The 21,364-nt window shown below is 35.3% G+C and overlaps 1 protein-coding gene across 6 annotated transcripts in view; it reads left to right on the top strand.

Annotated features, from left to right (window-relative positions):
* The window catches only part of LOC123681797 (suppressor of cytokine signaling 2-like), a 35,504-nt gene extending 14,314 nt beyond the window's left edge, over positions 1-21,190 (top strand). The window contains exons 1-3 of one of the 6 annotated variants that reach the window (XM_045620094.1): positions 986-1,007; positions 16,853-17,220; positions 19,097-21,190. In XM_045620094.1, coding sequence (XP_045476050.1) covers positions 16,889-17,220; positions 19,097-19,604 — 840 coding nt within the window. In that variant the 5' untranslated portion in view covers positions 986-1,007; positions 16,853-16,888 and the 3' untranslated portion in view covers positions 19,605-21,190. Of the gene's footprint in view, positions 1-985; positions 1,008-3,124; positions 3,326-9,344; positions 9,504-12,958; positions 13,108-14,947; positions 15,206-16,852; positions 17,221-19,096 lie in introns of those variants that run through there. The other 5 variants (XM_045620089.1, XM_045620092.1, XM_045620090.1 and 2 more) reach the window with 5 other exon arrangements.
* Positions 21,191-21,364: the final 174 nt, after the last annotated feature.

Raw genomic sequence — 21,364 nt, 5'->3', positions numbered from 1 at the left:
GTGTATTGACAATTGTGACTGGCGTCATTGATCGATTTCTCGTTACGTATCGAGGACGTCGATATTACTTTAATTCATCTTCGTTTACTTTCACTTTCTTTCGAGAATTCCCGCCTTGAGCAAAGGAAGGCTGGTATTGAATTACAGGCGTTCGTCATTTGGGCATGTCGAATTTCTCAGTAAAGAATTGACAAGAAAAGGTTCCACTCGATTCCGGCTAAAGCTATACTCGGAAAGATAATGGTGTTTTTTTCAACGTTTCTCAGATTATCATAAATGAACATCCTTCTGAGAACACTGAGTCTCCGGTTTGGCGGTTAAAAAATCCTTTTTTGTTCGTTTTTAGGAAAACGATCGTAAAGTTTTTTTGAGAACCGTTGTTCCGACGTGGGTACCTACCTTTAGATTTATTTTTCCATGTATAGAAACAATAATAACTACCAAAGGAATATTTCAATTAGAAAATAGATATGTCGACACAAATTTCAAATTTTCGTTTCCTTAAATCTGTAAAAATTATATAGTACCTAATGCAAAGAGATATCTAATTTATTCTTGATGATCAATCACTATTCTCTCAGCACAGTTCCTCGAAATCTGATTTAATAGATAGCACGTCAAGAATTCTTTCGAAACAATTTTTTTTCAAATTGTATTGAAGTTCATTGGAAAAAGATAAAAGTTATCTATTTTTAATTACTTGACTTTTAATAATCCATTGACAATTACATAAATTGATATCATCGATCATGAATGCGAATTGAAAACCATAGAGAGATCGAAGAACTTCAGAACGTCATTTTCAAAGAATTGTAAGTTATCAATGAAGTTAAAAGGAAAGATAAGTTTATCGTATTAAAGCTGGTGAATTATAAACTAAAGATAGATTTTGAAGAATACTAGTCTCTCCAGAAGAATTCTGTTTTGAAGACAACAGGTTGTTAAAGGGTGTCATCTAAGTGTCATAGAAAAATTCTGATATCAAATTTACGTCATTACTTGAAATTGTAAGTTGTCCTAAGTTCTTTCAAATACTAAATGAAATGATAAAGACTATTCATTTCAATGAGTTAACTTTTAAATGAAAACCATTGATATCGACTCAACTGAGTTTTAAATGAATAGAATAAAATTCCATGGAATCATAGAAATTAAATTCATTACTATTCAAATTGTTTCTCAGAACCAACGGTGGCAAGTATATATTTAAATATCAATCAAAGAACGTTCGATTATTCAGTTCAATAAGAATTTCGATGAAACTAATGGAATCGAATTCCATGCAGGCAATAAAATTTTTTATATGAGAAAGCATTTGAATAACGGTACTTTCTTCATTAAACCAAGCTTCATCTCAATTTGAATGAATTTTTCAGGGAAATATGATATCTCTAAAATTATTATTTCGCATATAAGACCTTGAAATAAGGTACTTTGAAATAGTCGACACGTGATAGTATTGTTCCAGTTTTAGGTTTAATATTAAACAGAATTCATTATGAAATGAATTGATTGACAAGTGTAAATCTCAAAGTAATTCAATTTGTCTGTGAAGCTTTTAGTCTGATGTATTTTATACTATTCGTGTATTGTTCCCTATTAAAAAGCTCATTATTAAACCCTTGAGTGACCATTATACTCTGATTCACTTCAATTTTAGTGAGAAAGTTCCCATAGCAACGCTACTTGCCAGCAATAAAATTTAACATTTCTCAAATACAAGATAGTAAATCACATTAAAAACGCATTGTCGTTCATTCATTCGAAGAATGAACTACCAAGAAGTACGTAGATTTGGAAATATTTCTTCGAGAGAGATTTAGAATGCAATAGCTGGCGCCCCTTGATACTAAGAATAGCAATGGAATTTGTTTTCTGAATTCTCGTTTAACAGAAACTACTTCTTAGAAAGAGGAAAAACTCGCAGACAGACTAGGCTTTTTAATATGAAGAAGAAAGCGGAGAAGATTTCAAAGAATCCAGTGTGAAATCTTTATCTTAACAACAACTATCGAATAGTAAATGATTAGTGAAAAATACAGAAAATGAGAATTTATATCATGTTTGCTGATTCTTGAAACTCATGGAAAAAAATCCATAAATGCAAACGTAACAACTGACGACTTTTTTTTGGCTTAATTGGGAAGGAGGAATTTGGTACAAAAACATATTTCTAGAGATAAATTCGATATCAAAATGGACAACAACATCTGCGAGAAATATTGAAATGAATAAAAAGTTCAAAATAATGAACCACTCCCATAAAGCATCTGCCATTGGCAAAAAAATTAACAATTAATGAACAAAAGATTAAAATCACAGGAAATTTAGGTGTACACTCCTTAAAATCATGCCTACAACTAAATGCAGAACAACATGTTAAAATCTTGGAGTGGACATAAATCAGCTACCAATCAAAATTCTCAGAGAATAGAATCAGATCAGATTTCGTCTGCTGTAACAGGAAGAAATAATTTCCAATTAAGTAATACATATCATAATTTCACTTTAACAATCAATTAAAAAGTCAACATGTTTCAATTTAATATAATTCAAGACTTGGGCTTTCCCAGAAATGTTATTTTAGGTATTCGTTGTCGAAATTTAGTTACGCCAGCTAAGTTTTAAATCCATTAACAATTTTATAAATCATTGCCATCTATGATCAAGCATCAATGTCAATTCAAAACGATTCAATGACCATAGATGGATTGTAGAAATTAAAAAAGTCAATGAATTTTTCGAAGAAGTACAAATAATCAAAAGATTCATTTATCGAACGAAATCTGTTAAATCATAAACGAAAAATACATTTTCAAACACGATTAAGATATCACTTCAAAAATGTGTCGATACAAATTGCATGTACCTAATTTCTTCAGATTGCTCACGCAATTGAGCACAGTGAGTACGGTTAATTGTTCTGAGAAAAAAATCAGCTATTTCTATTTGAATAGCTGTCACAAACTTCCTCTATTAGTTGCTTTCTTTCAATTAGAAACTGATGGATTCCCTGAAAAACTATCCCTAAATAGTTCTAAGGAAGATTATCTACTAGGAATTCGGCAGTACCAATGAACCAATGCCTATATTAGGTAAAGATCGACTACGGCCCTGTTCAGTTAGTTAGTTAGGTTAGTACAGAATACAGATCGGAGGTTCGTGCTACAAAGACCTCAAAATGAAGTTATATGCGGAAAAGTTTCAGAGTAATTATTTCGAAAGTTTCAAATTATGTGTGAAAGAATTCAATTTAGCGGTGAAAAGTCTCGATTGGAATGTCAAATCTTTGCTTCTTACTTTTTTGGCTTTAAATGAAATATGGGTGAGTAAATACTGAATGATTTTTTTGTAACTTCAGTAGTTCATTAGGTTTCGTCGAATTGTGCAATATTGGTTTTTTTAATATATCAGTTTAGGTATCATATTTATGAGTTTATGAGAGTTGCTTCTGGAAAAAAAATTATCGCTCCCTGAAAATAACGTAAGTGAAACATTTAGAATCCAAAAATGATATAACCTAGCTGGAGAACAAGATTTATGATTTTTTGATGAGAAAATCTTGAAAACAAATTCAAAAAAATTATTTCTCGTAAAATCATCGTAGAATAATTATCAAGAAAATTGACATATACATATATTGTCACAATGATACTGCATACAAAATTTTTTACCGCTAAGTCCTAACACTTATAGTTTTGGAAATATAAATTTTTGAAATTTTCATTCTGATTTCGGAACGGGATATTCATTTCAATGTTTATATTCTAAATTCATATCTATTTCCTTCACGTTGCGAGATATTCTGCATAGAAAAAAATAATAATGAACAATACTGTTGAATTTCCAGTTTTCTGTGTTTATAGACGATGTAAATATACTCAATAGTTTTAAAAAACAATATTACAAATTTCATTTTTATTTCATGGGTTTAAAATCCACGTGTCGGATTCTCAATAGTGGAAGGGCAGCTGTCATGTAGCAATTTTGTTTACCAAATTTCATGCCATTTTTCTTAGAAGTGCTCCGGTTTTCAATCCATGGCATATTTCTTAGAAGTGCTCTAGTTTTCAATTCCAAAAATAAACCCTAGATGTTTCTCAGGTAATTTAAAAATGTTTAGGGTATAATTTATACCCTTTTAGATATATATGTATTGTTTTAAAATGATATTTTATGTTGATCATGGACGATGATAATTTATTTAATTCTCGATAGATTCAAAACTTTACCAATATCACCAAATTCTTGCACACAGATTCTTTATTTATTTTCATTCAATGCTTTTTTGTAACGATGTCAGAATGCCCTCAATATCAACTCTAGAATATGTCAAATTTGCAGAAATATCAATAAAATTTTCGATTTCACACTGCTCAACTTATTAATGCAAAATTTTGAAGATTGGTAAGATTTTGACCTCAAACCTTTACTAACGTTAATAAGTAGAAACAATACACGAATAAAATAAATTAATGAAGTATATGCTAACAACGTAAATTCTAAATTGAAGGTTAAGTCTGTTTTCTTTGAAATTTAAATTAACATTTTCCAATCAATCAATATAAAGTTCTTCCATTCTGTTTAATATCCATCCTAAAACTAGAACAATACTTGCACGTGTCAACTGAGTTGACTATTTTGATGTACGTAATCTCAAGGTCTTTCACGAAATAATAATGTCAGAGATATCATCTTTCCGTGAAAAAATTCATTCAAAATGCGATATTTCAAGGTCGAGTTTTTCGAAGAAAATACCACCATTATTTTAATTATTGTATTTGATGTTTTTTCAGTATCAACAATTTTCATTGTCTACACGTTATTTCTATTTGCCCAAATAGATAATTTTATTTCCTTGGTTTCTTCGAAATTTTTTATTGTTAAGTAATTAAACAATCGTTATTCGATTGATATTTAAATTACTCTTGCCACATTTGGTTCTCGGAAAATTTAATAATGATTAGGTTAATTTTTATGACTTTGGTTTGTGGCATTTCATTCTGGTTTCGATATTTATTTGAATTTCAGATGAGTGTAAGATTTACGGTGTTTTTTCAACACATATTTCACGTATTTGAAATAATTTTGTGAGTGTTTTTCTGAATACCCCTGGTAAGGAGAAGTATGTTGATATAAGAAGTGGTAATCAGAAAGGTGATAACATGTTTTGGGTGTTATTGTTTATGATATTTTAAAATCGGGCAATTTAGATTACATTCGTTGACGATTTAGATTATGCTATATCTGGAATTCAAAGAATTATTTACGAAATGCCTCATAGATTTATTATTTCACACGACATTTCTATTACAACACTAGTTTTATTGTGTATAATACAGTTCAAAGTGGTTACTGTTTCTTCGAAGAGAGTTTTATATTTTCTCGGGTGATAATTTATTTGTTATATAAATCAACTGACGATTTCTCCGAATTTTTATAACGAGTGGTACCATAAAGAATGTGCTGATTGATGTTATTTCCTTTATTTATACAGAAGTGATATTTTTTATAATCGAATCTCGCTGCTAAATTTCATATCAATCAAAATGTACGTATTTCAGATTCATGTGACAACATTGTTTAAAAAAATACTCCCTTCGCAATCTATAGTTGCGTAAATAGTTCTGCATTCTGTAAGAAAATAGTTTAAATTTGCTAGTTCTGGTAACTTTTCAATATTTTCGAAATACGTTTCAACTAGGTACTCAAATTTTCTAAAACCAATACTTCATAATGTGAAAATGATATCTAGGAAAATTCCCATCTTGAAAGCCTGAATTTGATTGATTCTCGAGAATTACTACTGATAACGTATCTTCGAGAAAAATTGTGAAAAAATTCAGAAAACATTCTCGAACTTTTGAACCCGTGATCTGGAGCTCTAGAATTCATTGATCAAAGGAATTGCGTCATAGAGTATACATTAAAGTTACGAGACTAAAAGATTAATAATTTTCGACATTTCAGTCATAGAAAGGTCAACTCACGATGAACGTCATAGAGGCACAATAATATTAACTTCAAGCATAAAATTAACAAGCATAGAATACGTTATAAAACTTGGTAGGGTTAAGCATTTTTGAAATTTCAGTCATAGAACAGTCAACTCAAGATGAATATCATAGAGGCAAACGGATATACCGTGGACGGACCATAGATTGGTGTCCATTTCAACCACAGAATTAACCTCTATGTTCAGCTTGATTTACGGTACAGGGTGGTTTGAATTTAAAATAAATAACCAATATTTCCTCGTTTACGAATCTGATAGGATTGAAAATGAAACTTCGAAGATTCAAGTGCCAATCATTTTTTACATTAAAGTCTTCGATCATTAGACAGACTAATAGGAGATGAAAAGATCAAAGATTGCCCAAATTAACCTCAATGTTTTGTCTGATTGACAGTACAATGATAAAATAAATCGTAGAAAGAGTAGATTCGTCAATCATTTTAGACGTTTCAGTCATAGATTCGCAAACCATGGTGACTGTCATAGAGACAGACTGGATCTACCATCGATCACAGTCTACCTCAACCACAGAATGACCTTCAACAGTCATAGAATACTTGATATAAAACGGTAGATCCGTCAATCATTTTCGACGTTTCAGCCATAGACCAGCAACTCACGATGACTGTCATAGAAACTGGCTAATACTCCGTGAACCGACCATCGATAGCGGTCTACCCCGACCACAGAATTAACTAACCCTGATTGACAGTGCGGTCCAACGCTTCCACGATCGAAATAATTATCGTATACATACGTTCTCTTCTCTCTTTCTCTCTCGCTCGGCGTCGAGCCTTGGGAGAGAGATCAAGAGGTGACCGCCGCCTGCTAGGATCTTCGAAATTTCCGAGAAACAGCTGTTGCCTCTCGCGCTCTACGCTCAACAGATACTTCCCGGAATCGGCCTGTCCCAAGAAATCTCGCTCCTCGATCTCTTGTGCCGATCTGCCTTCTCTCGTACCCGAGTCTTTTCGACGGACGGGGTGCTCGAACTCTGGACCGCCTCGAAACGTCTCTTCTGTGTTATGCTTATGCATCGATTTTCGAACGCCTTTTCAGACCGTTATCCCTCTTCGTGGAAAACTGAACCCGCCGCGCTTTCCATATTGTTGTCTGGCCTGAAGTGGAGCTGCTGAGGACGTTGGCTGGAAGTGGGAACGTGGGGTTTTCTATGGTCGGTCATAGATTTGGGGAGGTTAGGGTTGTTCGATGGTTTTTCTATGGATTTGTGACAGAAATGTCGTAATCTGACAGTTTTGTCAGTGTTAGGTTGTTATTGGAGATTCATGTTTAAGATTCTATGATTATCGATTTCTTTCATGACTTTTTCGAACTGTTGTCTTTAAAATTTGAGATTTGAAAGTTGCTTTGTTTCTTGTACACTAAAAATACTTCAAATCATTGGAGAGGTTACGATTGTTCCATGGTTTTTCTATGCATTTATGACAGAAATGTCGAAATGGGGGCTTTTAGTCAGTTTTTTGTTGATGAAGGAGATGCATAGAGTAATAAACATATATAGATGAAGTATGGTTAGATTACGTTGTCGGATTGTGGTATATTTTCAAATTAATAATTTTACTATGTCGTTATGAATGTATATTATATTGAATAAAATATATTTATTCGAGTGATTCCCGATTGAATATGCAAATTTGAATATTTGAAATCCGATATTTTTCCTAATTGTTGAATTTATAATAAGCAGAATATTTATTATTTTCTGTAACTGCTTGCTGAAATCCAAGGTTTGGCAACTTTTGCTCTCCTAGTGTCATCGGTTGTTTCACGTCGTTTGGCGCGCTTGAAGTTTGTTTTCTGAATTTCTGATATATTTAGGTATTCATTTCAATATATTTTGAGTTAATATGAAACGTTGATTCACTATGGGACATAAGAAGTGCGTTCTGTGTGGAGAAACTCGCGAATTGAGTGAAATATCGTATCACTGATATGTTTTCATTTCCGCGCGCTTCATGTAAAATTTGATAGATCATGTTAGGGACAAAATTTGCTCACCGAAAATGATATATGCTCCCTCTATCTATGTTTATTTTTCTAAGAAGAGATGCAAGTTTGAGATTCTAGGATAATCGATTTCTTTCATGGCTTTTTCGAACTGATATCTGAAAATGAATGAATTTTTTATTTATTTTCATAACAATGTATCGGATGTCCCAAATACGTTGTCTAGTGAGGAGATCTCAGGATCCCTTCGAGCATAAAAAAAGTAATGGCACATTTTCGAAGAAATTTGGAGATAACCACAACCTCATAAATTCAAGAGAAAATTAGAAAATGGCGTGAAATGAAAAGCTACCATTACTTCTTTATTTCTGGTGCTATTTACATGAAACAAAAACATTTTACAGGCACTTTTTTGAGTAGAAAAGTATAAAAACTTGTGTTTTTTTAATGTAGACCATGAAAATTTCTATAACAAATAAAATCCCCTTTTTTCTCCTCCCAAAAAAAATAACATGATCTTAAAGATAAAATTTTCTATGAACGATACATCGTTGAACCATAGAAGTTTTTGCAATTTTCCTACTAGACCACAGAATTTTTGACAATCTCTCCCGAACCACAGAATATTTTGTAAATTTTCCTCGTATTCTTGGACCCTTTTCTAGATCAAACCTCCAGCGTAGCTTCGCAAAATTGAATTTTCCTCGCTTCCAGGCTACCCACAATTCAGACGGCTGTGCCACGGTGCAGTCTTCCCCCCTCCCCTCATTACGATTTCATAGAATCCACTGACGTGACGATAAATATCAAACCTACGCATCTGCGTATGTCCATTCATATACGTATTTCTGAGAATAGGTGCCCCAATTGAGGAAGCAGCTGCTTCAATAACCAGCTCCTTTCTTGCATTATATACGAGAGCACCTTTTCAGCGTTTCGTGTTTTTAATCTCGTAAATGGAAGATATCGATTCGACGAATTCGGCTTTATCTTCCGTTTGAATCAGAAACAGACGGTGTTTTTCTTTGTTTTGGGGGTCTGGGAATAGGATATAGTCGTTTTTTGGCTAAAACCCCCATTTTATTACGAAAACGAGAAAATATCGCGAGGAGTCAGATCTGGCCGGTTAGGTGGCCGGCCGATTTTACGAACGGTCCTGGTACCTTATCCCACTTGAAATGATGATGCTCCTCGTGATAAAAAAATGATAATTTCGAGTGGATTTCGGAAAATCTCAATAACAATGGGAAAGAATGCGATAGTTTCAGTTTTTCCATCGATAATCCCTGTTTTCATATCGTTATCGTTATTGTAAACAATCCCTGTAATAAAACGATGTTTGAAGAGGGCTAATCTCATTATTATAAAACACACAAAGGTGGGTTCAGTGCTAGTGATTTTGTTAGATTCGATTTTTTCGGTTGGTAAATACGTTTTGTTTCGAGGTTCTGGTCCTGAATGTTTCCGAGTTGGAATATGTATTAGTTAATTGTTTGCTTATTAGCGTTTGATTGTTTAGGTAAGAACAGGAAATATTTATGTTTGACGCTATTTGGAAATGCAATTTTTGTTACGGACGATTAAAATAAAACTATAGTTCATTCAGGAATTATTGACATCTCGGGCGGCTGTGGAAAATCGAAATTAAGTTGGTAATGACCCATTCAGTAATATTTCGATTCGCTGAATTCAAGATAGTACTGGAAATATTATTGACAGAAGTTACATATTTTGAATTTAGTTCTTTTCATAGAGTAATAAACATAGATACAGGGAGTATACACAATTTTTACATGTCCCCAACATGGTTAGATTACGTTGTCGGATTGTGATATATTTTCAAATCCACAATTTTACTATATCGTTATGAATGTATATTATACTGAATGAAATATATTTATTTTAGTGATTCCCGATTAAATTTGCAAATTTGAAAATTTAGAATCCGATATTTTTCCTAATTGTCGAATTTATAATGAGCAGAATATTCATTACTTTTTGTATCTACCTGCTGAAATCCAAGGTTTGGCAACTTTTGCTCTCCTAGTGTCATCGGTTGTTACACGTCGTTTGAAGTTTGTTTTCTGAATTTCTGATATATTTAGGTATTCATTTCAATATATTTTGAGTTAATATGAAACGTTGATTCACTATGGGACATAAGTAGTGCGTTCTTTGAGGAGAAACTCGCATATCGTATCACTGATATGTTTTCATTTCCGCGCGGTTCCTGTCAAATTTTATGTTGCGGACAAAATTTGCATACTGAAAATGACATATGCTCCCTCTATCTATGTTTATTAATTACTGTTCTGTTCTGTTTGTTTGTGTTACATTTCTATGGTAAAACCACAGATATTTTGAACCAGAAATAAAGCCGCAAATGAACTGTCAAGGCCTACTTCGATGTGAATGATTCCTAAACGGACTATAGTCGTACCGAAACCAGCCAATTCCCAGAAAAACTTTCGTTCGCGTAATGACAAATAATTACAACTGGCCGGCTCCGATGTCTCTATGCACGAAACACCGAATCGAAAACGCGATTAACCGAGTACCGTCGATATATTCCCCGCGAGTAATGAGTTCTAAATTGACTTCGACAGAATTTCTATATCATTATAGTTATTCCCCGAACAATATTCCACTTATTACATCTCCATGCCTTATTGTTGCCGTTCCTAGAATTTCACGTATGTGAATTGTGCAAAGTAATGCCGTACCAGAGGCATCGGAGCGATTCTCCTCATTCTGTGCTCTGTATAGCGATGATATTAGGCCGAATCGGTTCTTTGCCCCCGGATCCGTTTCTGCGACTCGGATAGGGGACTCGAGTTAGGCGAGGAAATTCTGTGGTTTGGGGGTGGAGCTTGGGGGAGCTGTCAGTTGGGTGGTTTCGACGATTGCTTCCAAGAATTTCGTTGAATTTAATTTCTCACGGGGTTTTTGAGGTTTCTTTTGAATGTTCGACTGATTGGAGAACCTGAAAGTGAGGGAAATTGAAAATTAAGGGACTAGAGAGGAGATACGATCCTTTGAGAAAATTCTGACGATTCCAGCACCCATAGAATTCAGCGTGGGGCTGATTCGTTATCATAGAGTAATAAACATAAATAAAGGAGTACACGCAATTTTTAAATATCCCCAACATGGTTGGATTACGTTGTCGGAATGTGATATATTTTCAAATCCACAATTTTACTATATCGTTATGAATGTATATTATATCGAATGAAATATATTTATTTGAGTGATTCCCGATTAAATTTGCAAATTCGAATATTTGGAATCCGATATTTTTCCTAATTGTCGAATTTATACTAAGCAGAATATTTATTATTTTCTGTATCTACCTGCTGAAATCCAAGGTTTGGCAATTTTTGCTCTCCTAGTGTCATCGGTTGTTTCACGTTTTTTGGCTCGCTTGAAGTTTGTTTTCTGAATTTCTGATATATTTGGGCATTTATTTCAATATATTTTGAGATAATATGAAACGTTGATTCACTATGGGACATAAGGAGTGCTTTCTTTGTGGAGAAACTCGCGAATTGAGTGAAATATCGTATCACTGATATGTTTTCATTTGCGCGCTTCATGTCAAATTTGATAGTTCATGTTGGGGACAAGATTTGCTTACTGAAAATGACATATGCTCCCTCTATCTATGTTTATTACCCTGAGGTTGAAACGGGGTGTTATTAAAATTGATTTGCAAAGGTTGTTCTGCAATGAAAAGAACGTGAAATTCTGGTATTTCATCATAAAAAGTCTGAATTACGTATATTAATTGAAAATCGCAAAGGTAACTATGAGAATCGATTGAATTTGTGCCAACTGAACAAGAAAATTTTCTTTCTGGTCGGTTTTTTCTAATGGTGAGACTAACATGCAATCATGGAACAGTAGGAAGGTCAAGGAAAATCAACAGGACTCAAGGTAGACTGGTAGCGACGAGAGAAACCTTGAATCCTGTTGCTATAGTGACAGCCGCAAGAGAAAAACCCCAGATTATATTGAATAACCGTACAAACACAATTATGGTGCTCTAATTTTCTCAGAAACGATCAGATCAGTTAGATCAACACCAGAAGAAGCTTCGACAGAGTTTGCACTCACTGAGGATGACTTGACAATTCCGAAAACACGGACAGCAATCGTAATTGATTGTTTCCTAAGGCTACTCAGTCCGTTTTTTGCATTCAAGATTCGTCCTGCTGTTGCCGATGTGTCATTCTGATTGTAATACTTATTAATATTTTTATGGTACAACAGGGAAAAAATCCACAGTTTGGCAACAATGCTGCAAAACGTTTTTTGACGTTAATAGACCATAACCTCAAACACTGAACACCTACGCAACAGCAGATTCACAAGAGATCGAGACCGCGAAGAACCACAGAATACAAATTCGTTTATGGGCCTAAATTCTACCGAGTCCGCCCCTGTGCAGCACACCTGCACCTTTGATCGTTGACTCCAGCTCTACCGGGAAGTGTAGCGCGCTTGGACCGCGACTGCGTTCAGGTAGAAATAACGAAAAGGAGGCACTGACTGCAGATCGATCTAGAGGCGAGTACCCCATGATGAAAATAATTCACAATTGGGCACCAAGGGTACTACAGACGGTCCTACCCGTGAGAAGTCTTGGTGATGAGATTCTTCTATGACAATGGGATTTTAATAAGATATGATAGAGGAGGAGGGTCGATCATAGTTAAATCGTGGCCAGGGACGATGAACCTTGCTCTAGTTATGTCGTTAAGGCGTTAAATTTTACGTTAACATTCGATTAACTGCGAGAAAGATGATAAAGAGATATGCTATTTTGTGTTCTTGGGCGTTTGACATTAATTAAGTTCGTTTTCTATGGTCGATTTTGTTTATTTGTTGTTATCTATGCATCTGTCACGTAATGTTGCAGCGATATTCGGTTCATACATTGTTGTTACTTGTATCGAACATAATTCGTGATGTTTTCATATTTATAGAAGTTTTTAATTCCTATTCATTGAGATTCGACGAAGAAATGAGGAAGATATAACATAAAGTGGCAGATGAGATTTCTTTTTCAATGTTTTGAAGAACAAATCTGGATAGTACTTGCTGTATTCATTGAATGTCAGGTAACGAATATTCGTAAGATTCACGATATAAATTCATAACTATCAACTATACATCTTTGGGAATGGAAACAAGACGAATTACTCAATTCAATGCCATATCATTTATCATAATGATCGTCTCATTTCGACTGACATACAATCTACTATAATATTATAGGTATTGAAATTATTCGACTCGGGTAATATTTCAAAATAATAACGTGAATCATCGTTATGAAAGCTTTTCGCAGAGCCCACACATATTACGTACGTACTTGAAAATAAGAAACCCCCAAGTTTGACAGTTCCATAGATGAATTTTAATTCCTAGTTTGATGACCAAATCGAACCACAGATTGTTGTTACATAATTAGACCGTGATTTGTCCCACTATTGATTATTTCTGGTTGGTTATTATTTCTATGGCGTGAAAGTCACAGAAATCGGTGAATATAACCCCAAAAACCAAAGTTTTGACGAAACCTATTCGAGTGAACCGTTTTAAGCTCTCGGGTATGATTTATTCTACGAAAATTTCGCAAGCAGCTGAAATTCCACCCCAATTCTTTTCTCGCACCCCATTAAAAGTTTCGTAAGCTGCGTTCTGAATACCATATGGGCTGAATGGCGAGAAACAAGGTCTTCCCAGCAGGGTAGCGGATCCGTCAGCCTGCCTCATATGTGAGTTTCTGGAAATTGGTTTGATCGTACTTCCTAGAACCCAAACGAACAGCCGAATGCTTTATACCCGCATGGTCCGTCCTCAACTACTTTTTCCACCATTGTCTGTCTGTGGACAGATCGGTATTCGACGAAATTGAAATTTCGAATTATATGGAGGTACGATTTTGCGGTGTTGAATTTCCGGTCATATTTCGTGGAAAATAGGCCGGTTGGTCGATTTCGTTATTGATTCAGTTGGGCGAAATATACTTTCTGTAGAACCAGAGAATATTCAAAAAGAATATATCAATATGCTCAATATCCAGAACCATAGAAAATTCAAGCGAAATAACGAAACACATTTTATACTTTTCAAAACAATCGTAATATTTCGAATTAAAAACAATGAACCGAAATAACAAGTGATCCTAGAATTGCCACAAAAAAAGTACGACAGATTGTTCATCGAATTTTCAGAAATTTTATATCAAACAGTTGCCTACTAACCAAATTGAAATTATTCAATCAAAAATATATAGGGCTTAAACCCATATTAATTTGTCTATTTGGTCACGCTGAAAACAAATAATTGAATTGTAATTGAAATGTATTTCGGCATATAGAAATACAGAGAGGAATAGAATATATGTTTGCCATCAATTAACATAGAATAAATTGAGGTTTGTTGAATTTGACAGGTACAGGAAACTGTAATCTAGATCATTAAATGAGAAAATAATTGAATCGATGTCGAAAAATTACCGGAAATTGGTTTACGAAGAGAAAATATCCGTTCGATTTAATTGCCTTCGAAGAAGCCCCTTCCGTTACTTATTGGCAGAATAATGCCATCAAAAAAAAGATCGAATAGGAAATGCGCTCTAGAGCATAGAATGAGGTAAAATAATCGAATAGATTTCTACACAATGAAATGTCACAAATCTGTAACAAGTAGGAAACTGTAAAGTCTTGAAACCATAGAACTGGAACGAAAGAAGAACCAACCTGTGGCCTCTGATTCAATTTCGTCGTCGTTACCGTCTCTTTACGTAACGAGAGACCGCCTCACGTGTGTGTGGGGCCGCCAATTATAAGAGTTTCCATTCTTCGGCACGACTAAATTACCTCAAACTCTCAATGCCATTCACAAATTGTCGGCGTTCTGGGAACGCGAAATGCGATTTCGATTCGCGGAAACTCAATTATAAGAGAGTTTTCCTGGCCCGCCGCTTCGCTCGCGGATCGGCGTATTCGTAGCGGACTTGTCGTCGGGCAGATCGGACGGTGCGCGCTCCTGGATATTGGGCCACAGAAGAGCCCGGAGCCCTTCCGGAGTCGCGGAAATCGCAGTACTAGTAGTGTTTTGCTCACGCGCGGCTGTGGGTAGTTGTCGTGTGGGAGAATTGTGAGGTGACAGGTGGTTTTTTGTGTCTGCGTGAGCGTTGTAGGAAAGAAGGTTCGTTATTTTCTAGTTCTTGATATTATTTTAACGTATTTACGTCTTCGAACCACAGAAAACGCTGCCTTGAAGTGTTTGTCACGGAAAGTGAAAAAAAATCAACCGGTGTCGTATCGGGGAAATATGGTGGTTTTTCGAACACACTTGTTTTGGCAACAAATTCGATATAATGATGCAAAATACGTGGGTTTTCTACCCGAAAATATGTGCATTTCGAAGTTTTAGCACGAAATGTCATTGAATTTCTGAATTTGAATTCGTTTATTTCATCCATTGCAAAACACTTATGAAGTGGACCGTTTTGATCAAATTAAATGTTATCATTTCGACAATCTTTTTAATTTTTATTAATCTATTCCCAGTAATTGATTGACTAAATATAGTGTTTGACGATCATGTGGATTTAAATGATAGTGGCAACGATGACAACGATTTCTCAGGAAATCTTTCATAGTTTTACTCGGAAATGTTTTATCTATTAGTGGATATCGATTGAGTGGTATTAACAATATCTCTCGATAGTATTTCACGTGAATTTCAACTTCTGGTTTATCAGTTCTAATAATATAATGAGAAAATTTAAACCCGCTTCCAAATTCTCGTGGTTTGATAATTGAATAGAAAAAATCATCCGCATAAAACATAATATGTCGAATACATGTTCTATACTTATCACATTTAATTTCGATTCATTCAACAACAATAGGCTAGATAACAGTATTAAATAATCCAAGTGGTAATGGTCATGAAGAATAACAAAGGGTTTTCTAATCAGAGGTTTCATTTCGATATAAAAAAAAATCTAGTACATTTTAAGAGAAAGCAATGGATGTTTATTTGATTTTGGGGAGTATGCCATTAACTATGGATCCGTTTTTAGTAATCGCGTAAATTGTAAAATGTCAAAAGATAGCAGCTTCAAAAGTGACAGCTGCCCAGATAGCGGGCTGTTCATAATAAAACCTCTTTTTGGAAAACCCTTTATAACTATGATATAACCCATAGAGTAATGAACATAAATTTTACATGTCCCCAACATGGTTAGATTACGTTGTCGTATTGTGATATAACTTCAAATCCACAATTCTACTATATCGTTATGAATGTATATTATATATCGAATGAAATATATTTATTTGAATGATTCCCAATCAAATATGCAAATTTGAATATTTGAAATCCGATATTTTTCCTAATTGTCGAATTTATAATAAGCAGAATATTCATTTTTTTTCTGTAACAACCTGCTGAAATCCAAGGTTTGCCAACTTTTGCTCTCCTAGTGTCATCGGTTGTTTCACGTCGTTTGGCGCGCTTGAAGTTTGTTTTCCGAATTTCTGATATATTTTGGTATTTATTTTAATATATTTTGAGCTAATATGAAACTTTGATTCACTATGAGACATAAGAAGTGCGTTCTTTGTGGAGAAACTCGCGAATTGAGTGAAAGATCGTATCACTGATATGTTTTCATTTCCGCGCGCTGCATGTCAAATTCGATAGTTCATGTTGAGGACAACTTTGCATACTGAAAATAACATGTGCTCCCTCTATCTTTGTTTATTACTCTGAGTTCCAAACCAAAAAAAAAAATTGTACATAACCTAACCTCACAAGTAATAAAATGTGTTTTTTCTTTTCCAGAGGGATTCGATCGATCTGGCATGGCACTCGACTGCCATGTTTGGCTGTAGCACCTCATGTCCCAAGTGCAAGCACGAGTTCAAGTGCTGTCCGACGTCGCGATGCCGCCCCCAGGACGTAAGACGGACCTCGCAGTGCCTCAGCGGCGGAGGTCTGGTCGCCACCGCCGCCGAACAAACCTACGACACGGACGTTACGACGCCGTGCCGGTCACCGCAGGTCTCGCCGAGCGTGCCGCTGGCGTTCGTCATGCCGCAGCCGACGCTGCCGCTCATTCCTACGCCTCCCCCCTACGACCACCACGCCAAGCCAGAAATGGACCTGGAAAGGCTTGGAGACACCGTGCGGGCTCTTCGCCTATCAGGCTGGTGAGTACCCCGAAAAATTGTTCATTTTTGCGTGCCGTGTCGCTTCCGACACGTTCCGTAACGGTTCCGGCATGTTCCGTATCGGTTCCGACACGTTCCGTAACGGTTCCGGCCTCTTCCGTAACGGTTCCGGCCTGTTCCGTATCGGTTCCGGCACGTTCGTATCGGTTCCGGCCTGTTCCGTATCGGTTCCGGCGCCTAGCAGTAGTTATCGCAATATGATGATTACTCATCAGTTTGATGGTTTGGCTGCTGATTTGAAAAATAACAGAGCTCCATGCAAATTTTCGTGTGAATATCGTCATGAGATAGAGGGTGTTCCTAAATTGAAGTTACAAAGAAAATGAGAGATTCCTTGGTAATTTTAAGAAAAAACAGTCCTACAAGCATGGGCTGCAGACGCTTTGGTTTTGAGATACATAGCCTTTCTTGTAGTCCTACTTTTTTGTTATGATTATATCAGTTTATCGAATCTTCATCAATCTTCGCTATAGATTGAGTATAGTTATTTATAATACAAGTGCAGAAGACATTGATATTCTTCCACGAGTTCAAAATTCAAAAACGAGCCACGAAGTGGCGAGTTTTGGAATGAACGAGTGGTAGAATGAGCCTTCTGTACGAGTATTATACATTATTTTCTCTAATTCATTGCATTTTCATTGAAATTAATGAAATATTTCCATAAATATAATTTAGTGATTTTTGCATTGAAAAATGTTGGTTGGCAGAACTGATTTCTTTAAGGCAAATTGATGAATTGACAGATAAAGCCGTGGCGGAAAGTTCGGAGTACCAACATAGAATAATAAAATATAACCATGAAAACTGTGCGTTTCTGATATATTCTCGCACGATTTTGTTCTACAAGATGTGGAAGAATGAACGGAATAACCACAGAATTAGAGAAAATAAGTACCAAAACTTATAATTAGTCTACCTCATCACAGTTTACTAACTGAATCTTTATAATAATTTGGATTTTCCTAAGGATTACTAGAGAATTGTTGTTTTTTTCTTCTCGAAATCAGTAGCAGATAAGACAAAACTACAAGAAACCTAAAATTGTAATTCTGGATCAAAGTTTCCTTTAACATTTTTCTAAACTATCAGTGGTTCACCTAAAGACAGTTCTGGAGGAAAGAATCAGGGACAGGTCCAGATAAAATAACATCCTGTAGATTTGCATTCAAAATTAGCAAGTCGCATAATGAAAACTGGAATCTATGTGCCAAATTCAAGTTGAATATCTAAAAAGAGGTGCTATGAGAATAAAACTTGAAAAATAAACACCCTGTATCTCGAAAACAAAGCGTTTTTTGCGGAACCATGTTTATAGGACATTTTTTCTAAAAACGATACGAGGAATCTGTCATTTTCGTTTATACCTCCAATAATACGAGTGCAGAAAGTAATGAGTTTTTTTTTTAATGAAAGAGTGTAATACATTATTCTCCATAACTCACTTCTGGATTTTTATTGAAATTAATAGAATATTTCCATGAATATCGATCAGGCATTTTTGTACGGAAAAAGGTTGGTTGGCAGAACAAATGTGCGGTCTCCAAGGGCGCAATTAGCTTCCAACTTCACATCAGTGCTTTCCCCAATTTAAAATTCACCGATAGCAGGTTTCGCAGAACTTTTATTGTGACCATTGTTGCAATCAGATCATTTTTGTCTTCAGTTTTAAACGCAACAAGGCCTTCAAACTACCACCATCAAAGTCAACTCTGTTTGACATTTTATCTGTCAGTTTGACAGTTCATCTGTCACTTTGACAGTTCATATGTCACTTTGACAGTTCATCTGTCACTTTGACAGTTCATTCGTCATATTGACAATTTTTCAAATCAACTTTCCTTTCTGCTTTCAGGTTTTACGAGGGCATCACATATCAGCAGAGCCACGAGCTCCTTAAAGACACCGAGGTGGGCACGTTCCTGGTGCGCAACTCCTCGGATCCGCGATTCCTATTCTCCCTGAGCGTCCAGACCGAAAGGGGCCCTACGTCGGTACGCCTCTACTATCAGCAGGGCTACTTTCGTCTCGACGCACAGCCCCATCTCTTGTCGGCCATGCCGATGTTCCCGTGCGTCCTGGCGCTGGTGGAGCACTACGTGAACCAGAGCAAGGTGTGCAAGAACAACAGCCAGGTCTGGGTGGACTACACGGGAAAATGGTACTCGCCGATCGAGCTGAAGAAGCCGTTCAGGAAGGGTCCCACTCCTCCATCGCTTAAGCACCTGGCGAGGCTGGCCATCAACAAGGAGCTGCAACTGTCAACCAGACCGCGGGTGGCGTTCCTGTCGCCGCCGCACGCGCAGCTCGAGCTGCCAAAGTCTTTGACAGCCTACTTGGAGGAATATCTGTATTCGTTATAATACCAAAGACTGGTCGGTACCATATACATACCGACATCAGGGACACCACTGAAGTATTCTGGAACCAAAGTTGTTCAGCTCGATGACCTAACGTTCGGATGTTGTAGACCGGTCTATTCTAGGAGTCGGTGATGTTGTAAATCTTCATTTCGATGTTCTTACGAAAAAACCCCCTGTCCCTAGGACCACTAAACCATTTCTATTTATTGTTGTTTTTTTTTTTTTTTTGTTGGCTATTTGAGAGTTTTTAATATAATCGCTGTCGTTTCAAACGTCAGTCAAATCCCATCCCTTTTATTTTATTTTTTATTCGGGAGCAATTGAACTACTATTTTTTATTCTCGAGTAAATGAACTACTGTTCAAATCATTTCGAAGGGATCTTTGTTGTACTTGAATCCCCCCCCCCTAAAGAAGTTTTAAGATAAATTTGGACCCAGCAGCTACTTGACTATGGCTTCAAATTTTTAAAATCCACTAACCGTTTTACCCATTTCTCTGTTGATGAAGATGACAAAGAATAAGAATTTTCACTCTTCCAGGATGTATTTATAAACTGTTTATAGATTTATCCAGAGGTATCCCGTCTTCAAATCACTTAACAAACTTTATTGCGGATATTTTGAGAACATCAAAGTGAAGGTTGATTAAGTTGGTCGATAAGACCAGATCCTGTTGAATGATTAAAGGACGAAATAACAATTCTCAGCTGTGAAACTTTGCTTCTTAGAACGTACGAAAACGTTCTTACTAGCTAGGATAACTAATTTTACCAGAAAAATTCTGTTCAATGACGATGAAGTTATTCGCTAAGATATCTAGATAATTTAAATGAGTTTGATAATTATAGTTAGATTGTTAGAACAAATTAATCGAATAAGTACTTGTGGTGCCTTGTCGCATTTAATAAATGTGTTGATATATCGGAATGATAAGTTTCAAATGTGTAATTTTGTAACGAGTCATGTGGATTATGTTATTTTTTTTTAGTATTACTATGTTGACTGAAATGAAAGCTGAATTGACAATCATGACTGGCATGAGAAGAGAACACATCAGCAATATCATTTTGAAAAATGGCAAGAGATGAAAAATATGGTAAACTTAAACACCAAGTCATTTTTCCAAAAAATATAAGTCGTTAGAATGGAGGCCTTCGTAAATGTGGAGTTTCTGTTTCTTCTACAAAGTCATGCGTTTTATAGACAATAAGACGATCATTATTGTTATTATCATCCAGAATTTTAATTACTTGCTACATTTAGCCATACCATATTCTTCGTTTTTCAAACACTTAATGAAAAATTGATGAGTGGTGATTTATGTTCCTTTTCATCAATTTATGCTGCAATAATGATTAACCAAGTCGATTATGCAATTACTATACTTAATGGCAGCCGTGTAAATATAGTTATGAAATGAATCATTGAACAGAATTATAATTTATAATGTAGAATCTGATTTTATGTATTTATATTCATTCCAACAATGTAAATAATTCTCAAAATGTTTGAATGCATGATATCTGAAGATATTCTGTAAAGTTGATGTATTTATTTCCTCGACAAATAAATTATTTATTGATTATCTAACGAATTCTTCCTTCCCAAATCATTTTGAGAATGAAACATTCCAAATGGAATGTTCACTTTTACCAAAACAAAATAGTTTGCTATAAATTTACATATTTTTGCATGAAACTATTTAATACTTACCACAATGCAATGAAACTTAATCTTATAAGTAAGAATATAACAGAAT

The sequence above is a fragment of the Harmonia axyridis genome, chromosome 6 (genome assembly GCF_914767665.1).
Source record: "Harmonia axyridis chromosome 6, icHarAxyr1.1, whole genome shotgun sequence".
Classification (NCBI taxonomy): domain Eukaryota; kingdom Metazoa; phylum Arthropoda; class Insecta; order Coleoptera; family Coccinellidae; genus Harmonia; species Harmonia axyridis.
This window is presented reverse-complemented; position numbering and strand designations above follow the sequence as displayed.